This window comes from Dendropsophus ebraccatus, chromosome 6 (genome assembly GCF_027789765.1).
Source record: "Dendropsophus ebraccatus isolate aDenEbr1 chromosome 6, aDenEbr1.pat, whole genome shotgun sequence".
Lineage (NCBI taxonomy): Eukaryota > Metazoa > Chordata > Amphibia > Anura > Hylidae > Dendropsophus > Dendropsophus ebraccatus.
In genome coordinates this window covers 54,248,545-54,265,351 of record NC_091459.1, presented here as the reverse complement: position 1 = coordinate 54,265,351, position 16,807 = coordinate 54,248,545, and the positions used below count along the sequence as shown (strand labels likewise).

The following is a 16,807-nucleotide window of genomic DNA, read 5'->3' as shown; positions in this document are numbered from 1 at the left end:
TTCTGAGTACGTTGCTGTACCTGAATAGCTTGACAGGTCCGCTCAGTGCTATTTATCTCTTATGTTGTGGATTGGGGATAGCAACCTGAAATGACAATACCCTTTTTAAAGAAGCGCAAACAAAGTGGCAAAAAACACAAAATCTAAAAATTACTGGGACATACACAGGTATGTTAAAGGGGTATTCCATTCCTAAAAAACGTTTCACATGTTGTTGTCCCTTGTGAGAACATAACAAACAGCCTATTCTTACATTTCTGCACTGTCTCAGAGTCCTCCTTCATCTTTAGGTCCCCGGCTGAACAATCCCGCCTCCACTTCTAGGATGGACTGTCTGACGGTGACGGCCCGCTCAGCCAACAATTGGACAGTGCTGTGGCCATTGATTGGGTGAGCGGGCTGTCACCCTGAGACGAGTTACAATATTAGCCTAAAGGGTAGGTGAAAGCTGAAGCATCCTGCTCCCTGGTATATAAGAGATGTGACCTCCTTATGTCATGGCCAGTGCCAACAGATTTTCTTCTAAACCTGACATGTAAGCAGACGGGCATTTAAGCAGCCTGGTATACAGCAGACTGACATGTAAGCAGTCGGGTATATATATTAAGACCGGCATGTAAGCAGCCTGGTATATAGCAGACTGGCATGTAAGCAGTCTGGTATATATGTAGACTGGCATATAAGCAGTCTGGTATATACGTAGACTGGCATGTAAGCAGTCTGGTATATATGTAGACTGGCATGTAAGCAGCCTGGTATATAGCAGACTGACATGTAAGCAGTCGGGTATATATATTAAGACCGGCATGTAAGCAGCCTGGTATATAGCAGACTGGCATGTAAGCAGTCTGGTATATATGTAGACTGGCATATAAGCAGTCTGGTATATACGTAGACTGGCATGTAAGCAGTCTGGTATATATGTAGACTGGCATGTAAGCAGCCTGGTATATAGTAGACTGGCATGTAAGCAGCCTGGTATATACATAGACTGGCATGTACGCAGTCTGATATATAGTAGACTGGCATGTAAGCAGCCTGGTATATAGTAGACTGGCATGTAAGCAGCCTGGTATATATGTAGACTGGCATGTAAGCAGTCTGGTATATATGTAGACTGGCATGTAAGCAGCCTGGTATATAGTAGACTGGCATGTACGCAGTCTGATATATAGTAGACTGGCATGTAAGCAGCCTGGTATATAGTAGACTGGCATGTAAGCAGCCTGGTATATACATAGACTGGCATGTACGCAGTCTGATATATAGTAGACTGGCATGTAAGCAGCCTGGTATATATGTAGACTGACATGTAAGCAGCCTGGTATATACATAGACTGGCATGTAAGCACCCTGGTATATACGTAGACTGGCATATAAGCAGCCTGGTATAAACATAGACTGGCATGTACGCAGCCTGGTATATATGTAGACTGGCATGTAAGCAGCCTGGTACATACGTAGACTGGCATGTAAGCAGCCTGGTATATAGCAGACTGGCATATAAGCAGTCTGGTATATATGTAGACTGGCATGTATTTATCTATAGCCTGGTATATAGTAGACTGGCATGTAAGCAGCTTGGTATATACATGTAAGCAGCCTGGTATATAAGCAGACTGGCATGTATCTATCTATAGCCTGGTATCTATCTATATATCGATCTATCTCCAGTCTCCCAGGTACCGCATTAGGTAGCACTGTGCCCAGGACCGTAGTGTGAATAGGGAGGAGTAATGGGCCGGGCCAGTGACAAGTTCCTTCCTCAGTCTTGAGCAATAGCTTCTCCGCTCTCCAGTGCGGTAACGTGTAGTAGTATCCCGCCCAGGGGGCAGGCGAGCACCGTGCAGGCATCTGGGGGACAGACGATCCGGTGTCGGGGCTGGTGAGCACTATGCGGAGTATGAGGAGGTGACCGGCGGGAGCTGCACCGGAGGGCGGAAGACTTCTCACTAACTAGTTGGGGAACTCGCATTTCCCCTTCCTCCTCTCCGGCTGAGGAGACATGAGCGATAGCAGTGAGGGCATAAGCTTCTCGGTTCCCGCGTCCCCGCTGCCCCAGGCAGGCTTCTGCATGGACGAGGACAAGTGCTGCCCCAGACAGCAGGGGGCAGCAGCGCCCGGCAGGCTCCCCGCAGCTGGCAGCTTCTGGCATGAAGACTACATCCACTCTGCTGGCGGGGGAGGCGCCCCGGGCCGGTGTAATAAGGGGGCCCCCGCCGCCTCCACTAACCGCACTATAACCGTGGTCTATGTCATCAATGAGGGGCTGCAGGCCTGTGAGAGCGCCGCCCTGCTCAGCCTCCAGGAGGCGTGTGAGAGTCAGGGGGCAACTCTGGAGACGCTGCAGTTCGGTAAGCTGGACTTCGGGGAGACCACCGTGCTGGACCGCTTCTATAATGCAGGTGAGGAATCTGCTGGACTGGGAGGATATAGGATACTCTGCTTATAGATTACAGGGCTCCCTCCACAACTACCCCAAAGTTACCCTGGTGCTAAGGCAATGGGGTAGCTGGATGGCATTCAAAGCTAACATCTGGAGGTTTTCCTATATGGAAAGGTGGCCGATCATGTTCTTAAAGAGGAAGTCCCAAGAAAATGAAAAATGGGGTGGGGGTTTGAGAAAATAATAAACAAGGAAACTCACCTGTCCTAGTTCCTCCATGGCGCCGCATCTTCAGCTGGAAACGGAGTATGTGACGTACCCAGCTCTCCTACCTGCAACCTCATACCCAGCTGAGTGATTGCCTGCTCAGCCAGTCAGTGACTGGGGCGATGTCTCACCCTAGTCTCTGATTGGCTGAGCAGGCAATCACTGAGTCGGGTATAAAATGTTGCAGATAGAAGAGCTATGGGACTCGGGAGAGGCGCTATGGGGCACAAGGACGGGTAGGTTTACAATGTTTACTATTTTCCGCGACTCCCCACCCTGTGTGCATTTTTACACTTTCATGAGACTTCCCCTTTAAGACTGGGTTCACGCTGCATTTTTGCTGTCCCTTTAACATATCAGTTTTCTGAAAACAAGCCAAAAACATTTTTCTGTGCGTTAAAAATTAAATGTTCAAAAACAGATATATTGAAATGGATGCAAAAAGGCAGTGTGACTCGGCCTAATATTTTATTGTTTATGTTGTGTGTGTGTGTGTCATTATTATGACATGTATGAACTTAGCAACGCAGAGGTGCGACTGTGCACTGATGCAAGAACTGATGAATCCCCATTGTTTTTTAGCAGTATGTTGTTTATATTGCAAATAGGGTTAACATTTTATTTCTGTTAATTTAAATTTTATTAAGTTGGTGGGAAAGAAATAATAAGGGATACTGAAATCAGCGCTGGAGCAGGGGAGGTGAGAGCATGTTCCTTCTTTCATCAGTGTGAAGTTGAATGGGGTTACATACCCGCAGCGGAATTTTCATTCTACTGCGAGTATGCAACCCAGCCCCTTCAATCCCACGCCGCCCGCAGCATACATTACTTGCTCGGTGCCGCTGCTGCGTGTGAGGCTCCTAGGTGCTGGGAGCCAGGAGCCTCACACACAGCTGCGGCGCTGAGCATGTAATGTATGCTGCGGGCGGCGTTGGATTAAAGGGGCCGGGTTACATACTGGCAGCAGAATGAAAATTCCGCTGCGGGTATGTAACCCCATTGAACTTCACACTATCAGGATTCACTGCGGATTTCGCTGCAAACTGCAGCGTGAAATCCGCTACGGATCTGGTACGTGTGAAGGCACCCTTAGGGTTGGTTCACATGTACCGTATCTGCAGCGGATTTCACGCTGCAAGTTTGCAGTGAAATCCGCTGTGGATACCTTCCCTGTCATTTCCAATGAGATTACAAACTCGCAGCAGGATTGTCATCCCGCTGCAAGTATGTAAATGCTGGCCCCCTTAACCTGTCTCCATACGGAGCATGCTTTCCCTGGTCCACGTTCCCGCAGCATCTGAGGCTCCCGATCCCCGCCGGTCCCATGCAGTTTTTCTTATAGAAATCTATAGGAGCGTCCGTAATTTTTACAAAAGAAACTTACTTAACCATCACCTGTTTTTTTGTTGATCCACAAGAAATGGGGATTGCAAATTCATTACGGATGAGTTTTCTGCGGATTGCGGCCGATTGCAGGCATCATATATGCTCCTGCACAACTACAGAATGTGTGAATGTAGCCTTAGGCTAAATGCAACAGTATAACTTCTTTTATTGTGCTATTGGAATAAACTGTGTTACTCTTTCCATGCTGCTGACAACTAAGTAGTTGTTACATATAGACTCACCTCCTCAATGGTGATCCCATTGGTGCGCCTGCTGCTGTTTCTGCTGCTTTGTGTCACAGATATACTGAGTGGGTCACACAGGGTGACTCCAATGGAATGTGACTATTGCAGAAACAACAGGAATAAGTAACAAAAGTCAGAATTTCACCCAAGCCTTAAGGCGCAGTCCATCTGGCCACCTGTTTGTTCAGGCAGGAGCTTTCATGCTATTGTTTTAATCCATTGATAAACACCAAACTGTAACGGTGCACTTAAGCCCCTATTACACTGGGCATTGTGGAGAGCGAGCGAGGGCCGACCTGTCAGGTCAGCGCTCGCTTGCTCCTCGCCTGTTGCCGGCGCTATTACAAATGCCGACAGCGAGCAAGGAGAGACACTGTGCATGTCGGCTGATCGTTCTATTCTATTACACAAAAAGATTATCGATTTAAATAGGCCAATAATCGCTTTGTGTAATAGGGTCTTTACACAGACTCATTTATCTGGCTGATTTTCCTTTTTTAACTTCTTTTTATTAAAAGGAGGGGGGGGGGGTAGGAGGGGTGACAGAGTAGAAGTAAGGCGATATGTGTAGTAGGGCTGCTAAGGTTTTACTGCAGAGGAAGCTGTACCCCACGTGTGGAGGATCGCGGTGGGAGGTGCAACAGGCCTAGAGAACCAGCTATATCTGCCTTCTGGCACCAGGTGGTATAACTGAAAGGCGCAACTATTTTTTAGTCATAAAGGAAAGACTGAGATTTCTCTTCTTTTCAAATCCATTACTGGCTTTGGCTTCAGAAATCTGTGAGATAGATCTCTCTGTGTAAACACACCATCAGATATCAACAATATGATAGATCCAGCGTGGCTTTACTGCGGGTAGATCATGTCAGACTAATCTCATTGATTTCTTTGATTATGTGACAAAAGTGCTGGATGAAGGTGGTGCTGAGGATATTGTCTATCTGGACTTCAGTGAGGGGGAGAGAGAGAATGGAGGCCATACGGGGTGGGGGGGTGGGGGGGGGGTGTGGAGAGAATGGAGGCCGCACAGGGGAAGAGAGAGAGAATGGAGGCCATACAGGGGGAGAGAGAGAGTGAGAATGGAGGCCATACAGGGGGAGAGAGAGAGTGAGAATGGAGGCCATACAGGGGGAGAGAGAGAGTGAGAATGGAGGCCATACAGGGGGAGAGAGAGAGTGAGAATGGAGGCCATACAGGGGGAGAGAGAGAGAGAATGGAGGCCATACAGGGGGAGAGAGAGAGAGAATGGAGGCCATACGGGGGAGAGAGAGAGAGAATGGAGGCCATACAGGTGGAGGGGGGGGATGGGGGCCATCCAGGGGGAGAAAGAAAAAGAGAATGGGGGCCATCCAGGGAGAGAAAGAAAAAGAGAATGGAGGCCATCCAGGGGGAGAGAGAGAATGGAGGCCATCCAGGGGGAAAGAGAGAATGGAGGCCATCCAGGGGGAGAGATAGAGAATGGAGGCCATACGGGGGGGGGGGGGGGAGAATGGGGGCCATACAGGGGGAGAGGAGATAATGGAGGCCATACAGGGGGAGAGAGGCAATGGAGGACATACAGGGAGAGAATGGAGGCCATACGGGGGGGGGGGATGGAGGCCATACATGGGGAAAGAGCCAATGGGGGCCATACATGGGAAGATAGCCAATGGAGGCTATACAGAGGGAGAAAAGCAATGAAGGCTATACAGGGGGAGAGAAGCAATGGAGGCTATATAGGGGAAGAGCTGAGGGTAACAGGTTGCAATCTTTCTTCCTGATGTCACTTGCAGCTTCCCCCTTCCATTCCTTCCTTATAGATGCACAGAAACAAGGAGGAAAACTTTGCATGCTGTGCCCCGACTTCAAAAGAGTAGTACTGACACTCAAGGGTTAAGAGCAGAAACTTTTTCAGGGCCAGATCAATAAAACATGAGATTGTCCTTGGAAGTTAGTAACAGTTGGCAGCTATGAACTGTTGTTGGCTCTATGTACGGAGGCCTACGGCGACTTAATGCAGGTAATATATTCATTCTTTTCTTATTGTTGTTGCAGAATAGGTTTTCCCAGTGTTGTTATAAAATGCTCTAGCAAGAATGTGTCTTGGTTAAAATAGCACAGTTTCCCTTGGACATGTTCCATATACACTGAACTGAAGCGTAATATACATATACTTTGTACACTCACCGGCCACTTTATTAGGTACACCTGTCCAACTGCACGTTACCCCTTAATTTCAGCTAAGAACAGGAAACTGAGGGCTACAATTTGCACAAGCTCATCGAAATTGGACAGTAGAAGATTGGAAAAACGTTGCCTGGTCTGGTGAGTCTCGATTTCTGCTGCGACATTCGGATGGTAGGGTCAGAATTTGGCGTCAACAACATGAAAGCATGGATCCATCCTGCCTTGTATCAACGGTTCAGGCTGGTGGTGGTGGTGTCATGGTGTGGGGAATATTTTCTTGGCACTCTTTGGGCCCCTTGGTACCAATTGAGCATCGTTGCAACGCCACAGCCTACCTGAGTATTGTTGCTGACCATGTCCATCCCTTTATGACCACAATGTACCCAACATCTGATGGCTACTTTCAGCAGGATAATGCGCCATGTCATAAAGCTAGAATCATCTCAGACTGGTTTCTTGAACATGACAATGAGTTCACTGTACTCCAATGGCCTCCACAGTCACCAGATCTCAATCCAATAGAGCATCTTTGGGATGTGGTGGAACGGGAGATTCGCATCATGGATGTGCAGCCGACAAATCTGCGGCAACTGTGTGATGCCATCATGTCAATATGGACCAAAATCTCTGAGGAATGCTTCCAGCACCTTGTTGAATCTATGCCACGAAGAATTGAGGCAGTTCTGAAGGCAAAAGGGGGTCCGACCCGTTACTAGCATGGTGTACCTAATAAAGTGGCCGGTGAGTGTATATTGCTGTACTGAGAGCAGTCATTGAGGTGTGGGACATGGAGCTTTACAATAACACAGTAACATGCAAATCTGTTTCGGTGCACCAGGTGTGTGGATATGCCAAATGTGCCCCAGCACAATATTTATATGATGCATAACAAATGGCATGTCACATCTTATAGGTGTAGAGTATATTTAAAGAGGATGAACCATCAGGTACACTCTCTTTAAAATTACACATGAATGGAACGGCGCTGGCACGGGAAAGCCGCAATGTCACAGTCTTTTTTCTTTTTTTCTTTTTTTTTCATTCTAATGAAGCCATGTCATGGAGGGGCGGTGGTTTCCTCCCACTGGCGGCGGGCTGGCCCCCCTCCAGTGCTTTAACACGGCCCGGTAACCATGAATAGAATGGTGCCGTACACGGGAATGCCATGATGGCGCCATTAGATTCATGTGTAATTTTAAAGAGAGTGTACCTGATGGTACATCCTATTTAACCTTTAGAATAATCCTTGTAAACTATATGGCATCTTGGTTATTGTTAGCAGGCCTTAAAATGGTTGTGTGTTATATATGCTTGAGGCACGCATTTGCATCATTTTGTAGCCAGGAAATAAAAAGTCACTAAGCGAACGCAAAATAAAAAGGAAAAGGGATCTGACTGCTTCTCTGCTGCAAAACCAGGGTATTTACTGTGCCCTTACACCGTTTAAAGAAAAAACACAGGACCCTTTCTTCCAAATGCCCTGGGAGCGGCTGGGTGAAAAAAAATAACATCCACTTACCTCTCCCCGGCTCCAGGGCTGGTGCCCGCATTCTGCCACTCTGGTCCCCGGCCACTTTCTTGTCTATAGACAGGACTTGGAATGTGACGTGGCAGGCCCGCTAAGCCAGTCAGTGCCTGTAGCAGCATCCCACCTCTACCACTGTCTGGCTGAGCAGGCCTGTGACGTGACATCACAAGTTTCGTCTATAGACCAGGCCAGGAGGCCAGAGTGGCAGAATACGGGCACCAGCACTGGAACCGGAGAGCTAAGTGGATGTAATTTTTTTACCCACCCCCTCCTCGGTCATTGTGAAAAAAGTGGTCCTGTCCGGAGTTCTCCTTTTAATATTGGTCAGCTGAAGTGCTGAACCCTACACACATAAATGTTCAGCGCGGTTGAATGTTCATGTGTTCTCAATTTAGAAGAGTAGGGTAAGCTGCTGCTAGATGGCTCCAGCAGTGGTTTATCTCTTTAGGGTACAAACCTACACACCGTATACGCAGCAAAAACGCAGCAGATTTGAAGCAGATTTGATGGTGAAGATTTGATGCTGTGTTCAGTTATTTTGATCTAATCTGCAGCGTATTTGTTGCGTATTTGTTGCGTATTTGCTGCGTATTTGCTGCGTATCGCAGCAATAAATAAGCTGCATATACGGTGTGTGGGTTTGTACCCTTAGGTGTGTTTACACGTAACGTACCGCATTCACAACAGATTTCAATCCACTGCGAGAATGTAGTGACGGCCATATTTAACTAGTTGACTGCCGGGCTGCTTAAAATAAAAAAATTGCAAATCTTTATGGTGCGTTTACACAGGCAGATTTATCTGATAGATTTTTTAAGCCAAAGCCAGGAACAGACCAGAAGCAGGGAACGGGTCATAAAGGAAAGCCCGAGATTACTCCTCTTTTTAAATCCATTCCTGGCTTTGGCTTCCAAAATCTGTCAGATAAATCTGCCTGTGTAAACGCGCCATTACCTGCCGACTGCCCGCTGCCCACCTGGACCATTAGACTGAAGCAGGAGCACAATGAAGAAGCACAGCATGTGCAGGTAAGCATTGGGAGGTTCAGGTAACCTCTGACTAAAGTATATGGAAGCTATTAACTCTGCTAAAATTCCCCTGCTAGATCAATGCCTGTTTACTGAGCCTATTACACCTCTCGACTATCGTGCACATATATTTCGTTAGCAATATCTGTGCATCCCTTGTCTTTAGTGTAAAATAGTAGTAAAGTATTATACATACCTGTGTACGCTTACTGCTGCTTTGGCCTGGTCACAGTATCTTCCTGAATTTTTCCCGCGCCCAATAATTGAACTGCTGGTAGGATATGAGACTGCTGTGAGGTATTGGTAATAAAGTATTATTATTATTATTATTATGTTTTAAATGGAGGGGTGAAAAGCGTGGAACATACTTCATACGAATCGGGAGTTGTCTGCTGTGTGTAGCAGACCCACGCTGCTAAAGGCTGAAATCAATGATCCCACTGGTGCCAGTAGTTTAACCCTTTTAATGCCTCAATGTAAATCTGCATTGTAATAAAAGAATGACAGGTGCCCAATCGGCGCCCTTCTCCCAATGTGATTGCGGATTGTTGGTGTCACATCAGAAGCTTAAAGGGGTAGTGCGGCGCAAAAAAATTATTCACAGAATAACACACATTACAAAGTTATACAACTTTGTAATGTATGTTATGTCTGTGAATAGCCCCCTTCACCATGTCCCACCACCCCCACCCGTGTACCCGGAAGTGTGTGGTGCATTATACATTACCTGATCCGTGTCGAGGGCCGTTCGCCATTTTGTGCCAAACGTTATCTTCGGACGGACGGCCGAGTCGCTGCCGCACGTCCCCCCTGTCACAACTGTGCTCAGCCGCGATTGGCTGAGCACAGTTATGCTCAGCCAATCGCGGCTGAGCATCGGATGACGCTGCAGAGGGCGGCCAGCATTCGGAACAGACGGAGCTGTTCGCCGGCCGGCCGAAGAAGACGTCACTGAATGAAGATCGGAGACTGGTGTCGGCACGTGACAGGTGAGTATAGCGCACCTCACTTCCGGGTACACGGGTGGGGGTGGTGGGACACAGGGAAGGGGGCCATTCACAGACATAACATACATTACAACGTTGTATATGTGTTATTCTGTGAATATTTCTTTACCTCCGCACTACCCCTTTATGGTCTATACTTACCTTCCGTCACTGCCGAAGTTTCTCACTGATCTCACATATATTGCATTGCATAGATGAGAATGAGCAATTTAAAGGGAATCCGTCAGCTCCCGGGGACTACCTAAGGTGCTGACAGTGTGCTGTAGCTGGCAGCCCCCAGTGAGCATGGTGCCTTTTTGGTAATTTTCCGTGCAGCGGATTATGTACAATCTTATATCTCCTACTGCACTAAAGAGTCACAGAGCTGTTGTTCGTGCCACACTTTGCATGCATCCTCCTCCCTCTTCAAGAATAATCAATGCTGCCCGGCCTCCTGCTCGCTCAGCTTTCAGATTACAGATCAGTCCTCTGTAGGCAGGTTATGTCACAAAGAATCTCTTCTGGCTAATGTGTTGGAGCTGTGGTCTAGGGGTAACTCACCTGTCTAGAGACATGCCAGAAGATCATTCTCTGGTTCAAATCCTCTGATGGAAATTAAATAGATGTCTTTTTTTCCCTCATTATTGTATCATTTTTAAGGCTATGTTCACACACAGTATTTTTGGTCAGTATTTTGCAACCAAAACCAGAAGTGGATTGAAAACACAGAAAGGCTATGTTCACACAGTATTTTTGCTCACTATTTTGGTCAGTATTTTGCAACCAAAACCAAAAATGTTCTCAGATTGTTGAAAATGAGTGGCTGGCTGACATTTATTGGCAAATAATTAATGTTATTTTAAAAAATCGTCCGATTTTTGGTTTTGGTTGCAAAATACTGACCAAAATAGTGAGCAAAAATACTGTGTGAACATAGCCTTAAAAATTATAGAATAATGAGAAAAAAGACATCTATTTAATTTCGATCAGGGGATTCGAACCAGAGAATGAGCTGCTGGCAGGTCTCTTGACAGGTGAGTTACCCCTGGACCACAGCTCCAACACATTAGGGAGAAGAGATTCTTTCAGACATAAACTGCCTACAGAGGACTGATCTGCAATCTGACAGCTGAGCGAGCAGAAGGCTGGGCAGCATTGATTATTCATGAAGAGGAAGGAGGATGCATGCAAAGTGTGGCACGAACACCAGCTCTGTAACTCTTTAGATTAGGAGCCGTGGTGGAGCGTGGCGGGCACCAGCTTTGTCACAGACACGCCTTTGTGACACTGTCCCAGGAAATAAGACTTTTATAGAGCTGTAGTAAATAGCCCTTGTTGTGAAAGAACAAACTTACTTTATCGTTTTGTGCTTTTTGGCGTAACCTAAATAGTGCATATGAGCTCGGATCAGATCACCAAGTCACATTTTCCAAGTAACATTTTCCAGTCAAAGTTTATATTTAATTTGCCTGAGAAGCGTCTGCTCCAGCTGCTGTACGTTACGCAGAAGAAGTTGTTCTCTGTGTCTTTACAAGGTAATGGAGCTGAATGAGATATTTGGATTCTGGGAATTCTTTGCTGTTGGAGGAAGGGCGTTTATCATGGAACAGAAGATTTCGAGGAAAGTTTCAGGACATCTGGATCTTTCAGTAATGGAGGAGCTAGCATTTTGTTCCCAGGGCTCCAGGTTGAAAGTAAAATTGTTTGGGAGTCTTGGGTCTAAGCCTACTTTCTTTCATCCGTAGCCCTCTGCGTAGCCTCAGACCTGACAAGATTATTGATGTGCACCCGCAACCTGTCTCAGACCCCTTCTAGGGAATGCCCGGTGCCCATACTGCAGTCGTGGTGACCTGTAATTGCAGCTTTGCTGCTATTCACTTGAACAGGAGCTGAGCTGCAGATATGGGTCACCACCACCACACAGAGAACAGAGAGAAACTGCTTCTGGTTCCTTTCATTGGGCGAGATTTATCATTGAGCATTTTGGCGTACACCAGGGAAAAGGTGCAGATTTTGCCTCCTCCCGCGCCTGATTTATAGTGATTACACCTTATTTACGGCGTGAATCATGCCAGAAATCTACACCTGTTCTTGACTGGGAGTCAAATGCCAAGGGGTCAGGTTGGGACGAACCCAAACGTTTGGCAAGTTCAGTCATCACTCATATCTTGTTACCTGTAGTTTATATAAGGTCTGTTTAAGCCATTCTATACATTGTTTTATACATGTATGTTAATGATTTATTCCTGAAATACTTTTCTGTTCCCTGGAGCATGGTTTAAAGGCCCCATTTATCATGGGGAGGCTACGGAATCACAAACCTGTTAAGCAAGTTTTAGAATTTGTAGGTTTGACATCATTTTTCTTCTGGGGCTTTGTATCTTGTTACTCCTGGACAGGTTTCAGCTTACCAAAATGGATCTCCTTTAGCCGGCTAAGGAGAGTCTAGTGGGTGTGAGCAATGCCTGCAGGTCTACGTCAGTAGGGAGAGGCGTGGGGGCTGAATTTGCTTGTACTGTAGTTTTGATAGATCCGAAAATGACACTGATGCATGTTTTGAAGAATGTATGTGTAATACCAAATTCATTCATTCGAATTTCTTTAAGGGTCTACTCACACTAAATGTTGACAGGTGGATCCTGCCCCATGCTATAGCTACAAGTTTATATTATGTTTATAGTCTGTTCCTGGCTTTGGCTTCAGATCTTTGGCAGATAATTTGTCATATAATCTTTCTGTGTAAATGGACCCTATGGGCCCTTGCACACCACAGAAATCACGCGAATAAGTTCTGGCAGATTTAGTGCAGTCCTCACGGTGGTCTATCGGGTGATGACACTAGTGATTTATAAAGTCTATAGTGGACACCACTTGTTGGAGGCTCATGTTGCCTGTATGGAGTGGATCCTTAGCCGGTCTGCGACATCTTAGGGCCCGCAGGCCCTTGTCCTTGGGCTTCCGGTAGGCTTCTGCAGAATCTGTTGAGAGCAGTAGCAATTCCTCATAGAAAACCTCTCCTGCTCTGGACAGTCCCTGACATGGACTGAGTTGGCAGCAGAGAGCACTGTGTCACATTGGAAGAAATACACCACTTCCTGCAAGACCTACAGAAGCTGATAAGTTCTGGAGGACTGGAGATTTTTAAATAGAAGTAAAATGCAAATCTATATACCTCTTAGTAAATGTTACACATGTTGGTTAGGTTTTAATCAGCATCAATGTTTTCTTCATTTTGCATTATTGTTCGCCACTTTCTGCTTACAATTTGGCTTCAGCAGACTAGGTTAGCACCCCTTATTTGCTAATAGATTTCTTTTAAGACTGGTATGTAAAACGCAAATTTGAAACTGTGTGGGATAAATATATGTCAATCCCAAGATGAAAATAAAGGAGATACTATAAGGGCAGACTAGATGACAATCTGTCTATAATAAATACGAAACACTCACACAATGCCCATATATTTGAATTCTTTAGAAGCGTAGGTGAATGGAACAGCGATGGCTGCAGCACTGTACATCACCTCTACATACAGTACAGCGTTTACCAGTATAATCCAGCCCGCAGCCAATATAAACATTGAGGCTGCAGCGCTCTTGTGAGTTTAGAAGAATTTTTACATAGCTAAATGGCAGGAATACCAGGAGATGGACCTTGCTCAAGAGCATCAAGCCATTAATATTTATAGGCTCCATAACCCCTTTAGCAATTTTATTGTTTGTCCTACTTGCAAAAACTCACAATCTATAAACACATAGGGATGACACAAGGGTAAAAGTGCTTGTTCTGTACAACAGTCCATTCAGTAACTGGGTAGTACACATAATGCTGTATGGGCCGGTGTGTTAATTTGTTTTGTCATCAGTATTTTCTCTCATTTTGAAGAGTCCATAGTATGAATGCCAGATGTAAAATATAAAGTGTTTATTAGGAGGAAGTCACTGGGGATGAGTTTGAAAATATAGTGGAGGCAAAAATATTGTACTATGGGAGAAAAGCAATCTAAGAGGTCTAAGAGGAAGCACTGGGTCTCCTGGAAATTATTAATGCAATAATTAACACTATTTTTATGGAGAGGAAGATATCGGTCATCAAAAATAACTTTTAACTTGTCAAAACTTCTGGGACCCGCTGTGGTCGGGAGATACACTTACCGGCCACTTTATTAGGTACACCATGCTAGTAACGGGTGGTCTTCTGCTGCTGTAGCCAATCTGCCTCAAAGTTCGACGTACTGTGCGTTCAGAGATGCTCTTCTGCCTACCTTGGTTGTAACGGTTGGCTATTTGAGTCACTGTTGCCTTTCTATCAGCTCGAACCAGTCTGCCCATTCTCCTCTGACCTCTGGCATCAACAAGGCATTTCCGCCCACAGAACTGCCGCTCACTGGATGTTTTTTCTTTTTCGGACCATTCTCTGTAAACCCTAGAGATGGTTGTGCGTAAAAATCCCAGTAGATCAGCAGTTTCTGAAATACTCAGACCAACCCTTCTGGCACCAACAACCATGCCACGTTCAAAGGCCCTCAAATCACCTTTCTTCCCCATACTGATGCTCTGTTTGAACTGCAGGAGATTGTCTTGACCATGTCTACATGCCTAAATGCACTGAGTTGCCGCCATGTGATTGGCTGATTAGAAATTAAGTGGTAACGTGCAGTTGGACAGGTGTACCTAATAAAGTGGCCGGTGAGTGTATATCTGGGGAGAGAGCATGGGGGGCAGCACAATCCCTGACCAGCCACAAATTCTAACAATGCAGTTAGAATTTATATTGTCAGAACTTGCTGTTACAGAGATAGGCCCCGTTCCCACTGAGCAAAGCTAGCGGAATTCCGCGACGGAATTGTCCGCCGCGGAATGCCGTTAGCCTCCCGCTCATAATGGGAGTCTATGGGAGGCGCGCGCTCCTGCCCTGTCCGCGCTGAAGAATGAACATGTTCATTCTTCAGCGCGTACAGCGCGTATTGTGCTTCAATAATTATCAAGGTTGGCCTGCGACTTTGTCCAATTTTTTCATTTTGGCCCACTGTGTGATTGACTTTGACACCCCTGATCCAAACGCTGATCGTTATAAAAATGTAATTGTTGCTTCAAAATAATTAAACGATCGATTGGCGCTCTGTGTAAATGGACCATAAGGCTGTGTTCACACACTGCAGTTTTCATTGTAGTACTGCATAATTTCTGTGAAGATGCTGGAGTACCACAACAGTACTGCAATGAAACTCCAACATGTGTGAACACAGCCTAAGGCTACGTTCACACAGAGCAAAAGGGGCAGATTACGCAAGGAAATATTTCCACCTGAAATCAACTGACACTGAATTCCGAGCAGAATGTAAGCGGAATCCCTGCATATTTAACGCGGAATACTCGAGGAATCCGCGCTGATTCCGCATGCATTCAGCGCTGAAATTCAGCGAGTATTCGGAGAGTAATAATAGAGGGAGATGCCAACAACAATTTTGCAGACTTTGGAGACTAGACTATATGGTACCTGAATTTTCACCTCAGATCACCTCCGAGCTGGCAGAGGAAAAAAAGCTGAGCTGAGCAGAGAGAAGCTGACCAGAAATGGCATGATTTGTATAGGCTTCCGCTAGCGGAAGAATGAACATGTTCATTCTGCTGGCAGAAAGCGGATTAGCCGCGGAGCGTTCAGCGCTGAAATTCCACAGTGTGAACTGTGGAGAAGAATTTCCATTCAACACAATGGAAATTAGCTCTGCACCTATTTTAACGGTTGAAATTTTAGCGCTGATTCAGCGCAGAAATTCAGCTGCTTTTGCTCTGTGTGAACGAGCCCTAAAGATTAAGGGCCCTATTACACCAACAGATATCTGACAGATTTTTTTTTTAAGCCAAAGCCAGGAATGGACTATAAACAGAGAACAGGTAATAAAGGAAATACTTAGATTTCTCCTCTCTTCAAATTCATTCCGGGTTTTGGCTTAAAAAAATCCGTCAGATAATCTGTTGGTGTAATAGGGCCCTAAATCAGCTGATGAATGATGGTTCACATGTTCGTTGCCCAATCACTGGCTCCTTAGGGGCCTATTCCACAGGAGTGATAATCGGCCCGATTCAGCCGATTTTCGCTCCGTGGAATAAAGAGAATGATGAGCCAATGATCGTGTCATCGGCTGATCATTCATTTAGGTTCAGACCTAAAATCGTCGTTCGCCACCAGCGCATCGCTACGGTTTAATAGCGGTGCGCAGCGGCGACCGACTATTTCAGCAGAACCACACATTACCTGCAGCGGGGCTGTCTGAACTGACAGACCGCTCAGCCAATCACTGGCCACGGCAGTCCCGGCCAGTGATTGGCTGAGCGGTCTGACAGTTCAGACAGCCCCGCTTCAAAGCCGATGCTGCCGCGCGGGAGCAGGAGAAGAAGACCTGCGCCCAGACAGGTAATGTATGAAGCAAGGGCTGCAAGGACATCAGTAATGATCTCCCTGCAGCCCTTGTTTCACGATCATAGGGGCTGTGGAATAGGTCCAGTAAACGATGTTTATGTTGTTGATCGGGTCCTGCTCGTCCGGTGGAATAGGACCCTTAGTTTATTTATGCCAATTTCTGCACAGAGCTCCATATTGCCTCTCCAAGTAGGTGTGCACTTAGAGCCGATAGGGTTAAATTCCTTAAATAGTTTGCGCTAGCTATAGTGGACTATATGACAGTATAAGCTTAGGGATGAAGAAAGCCACATATCACATGTGATAAATGTTCATGAATCATTACAACCAGTGTTCATTCAAAGACAAGCATCAGACGCTAGTCAGGGCAGGCAGAGAATTTAGAGAAAGTT

General features: G+C 46.1%; 1 protein-coding gene across 1 annotated transcript in view; it reads left to right on the top strand.

Moving 5' to 3' along the window:
• The first annotated feature begins 1,788 nt into the window (after positions 1–1,788).
• The window catches only part of MAP3K5 (mitogen-activated protein kinase kinase kinase 5), a 103,535-nt gene continuing 88,516 nt past the window's right edge, over positions 1,789–16,807 (top strand). Inside the window, exon 1 of the mRNA XM_069975007.1 lies at positions 1,789–2,405. Within this exon, the coding sequence (XP_069831108.1) occupies positions 2,006–2,405 (400 nt within the window). The 5' untranslated portion in view covers positions 1,789–2,005. The remainder of the gene's footprint in view (positions 2,406–16,807) is intronic.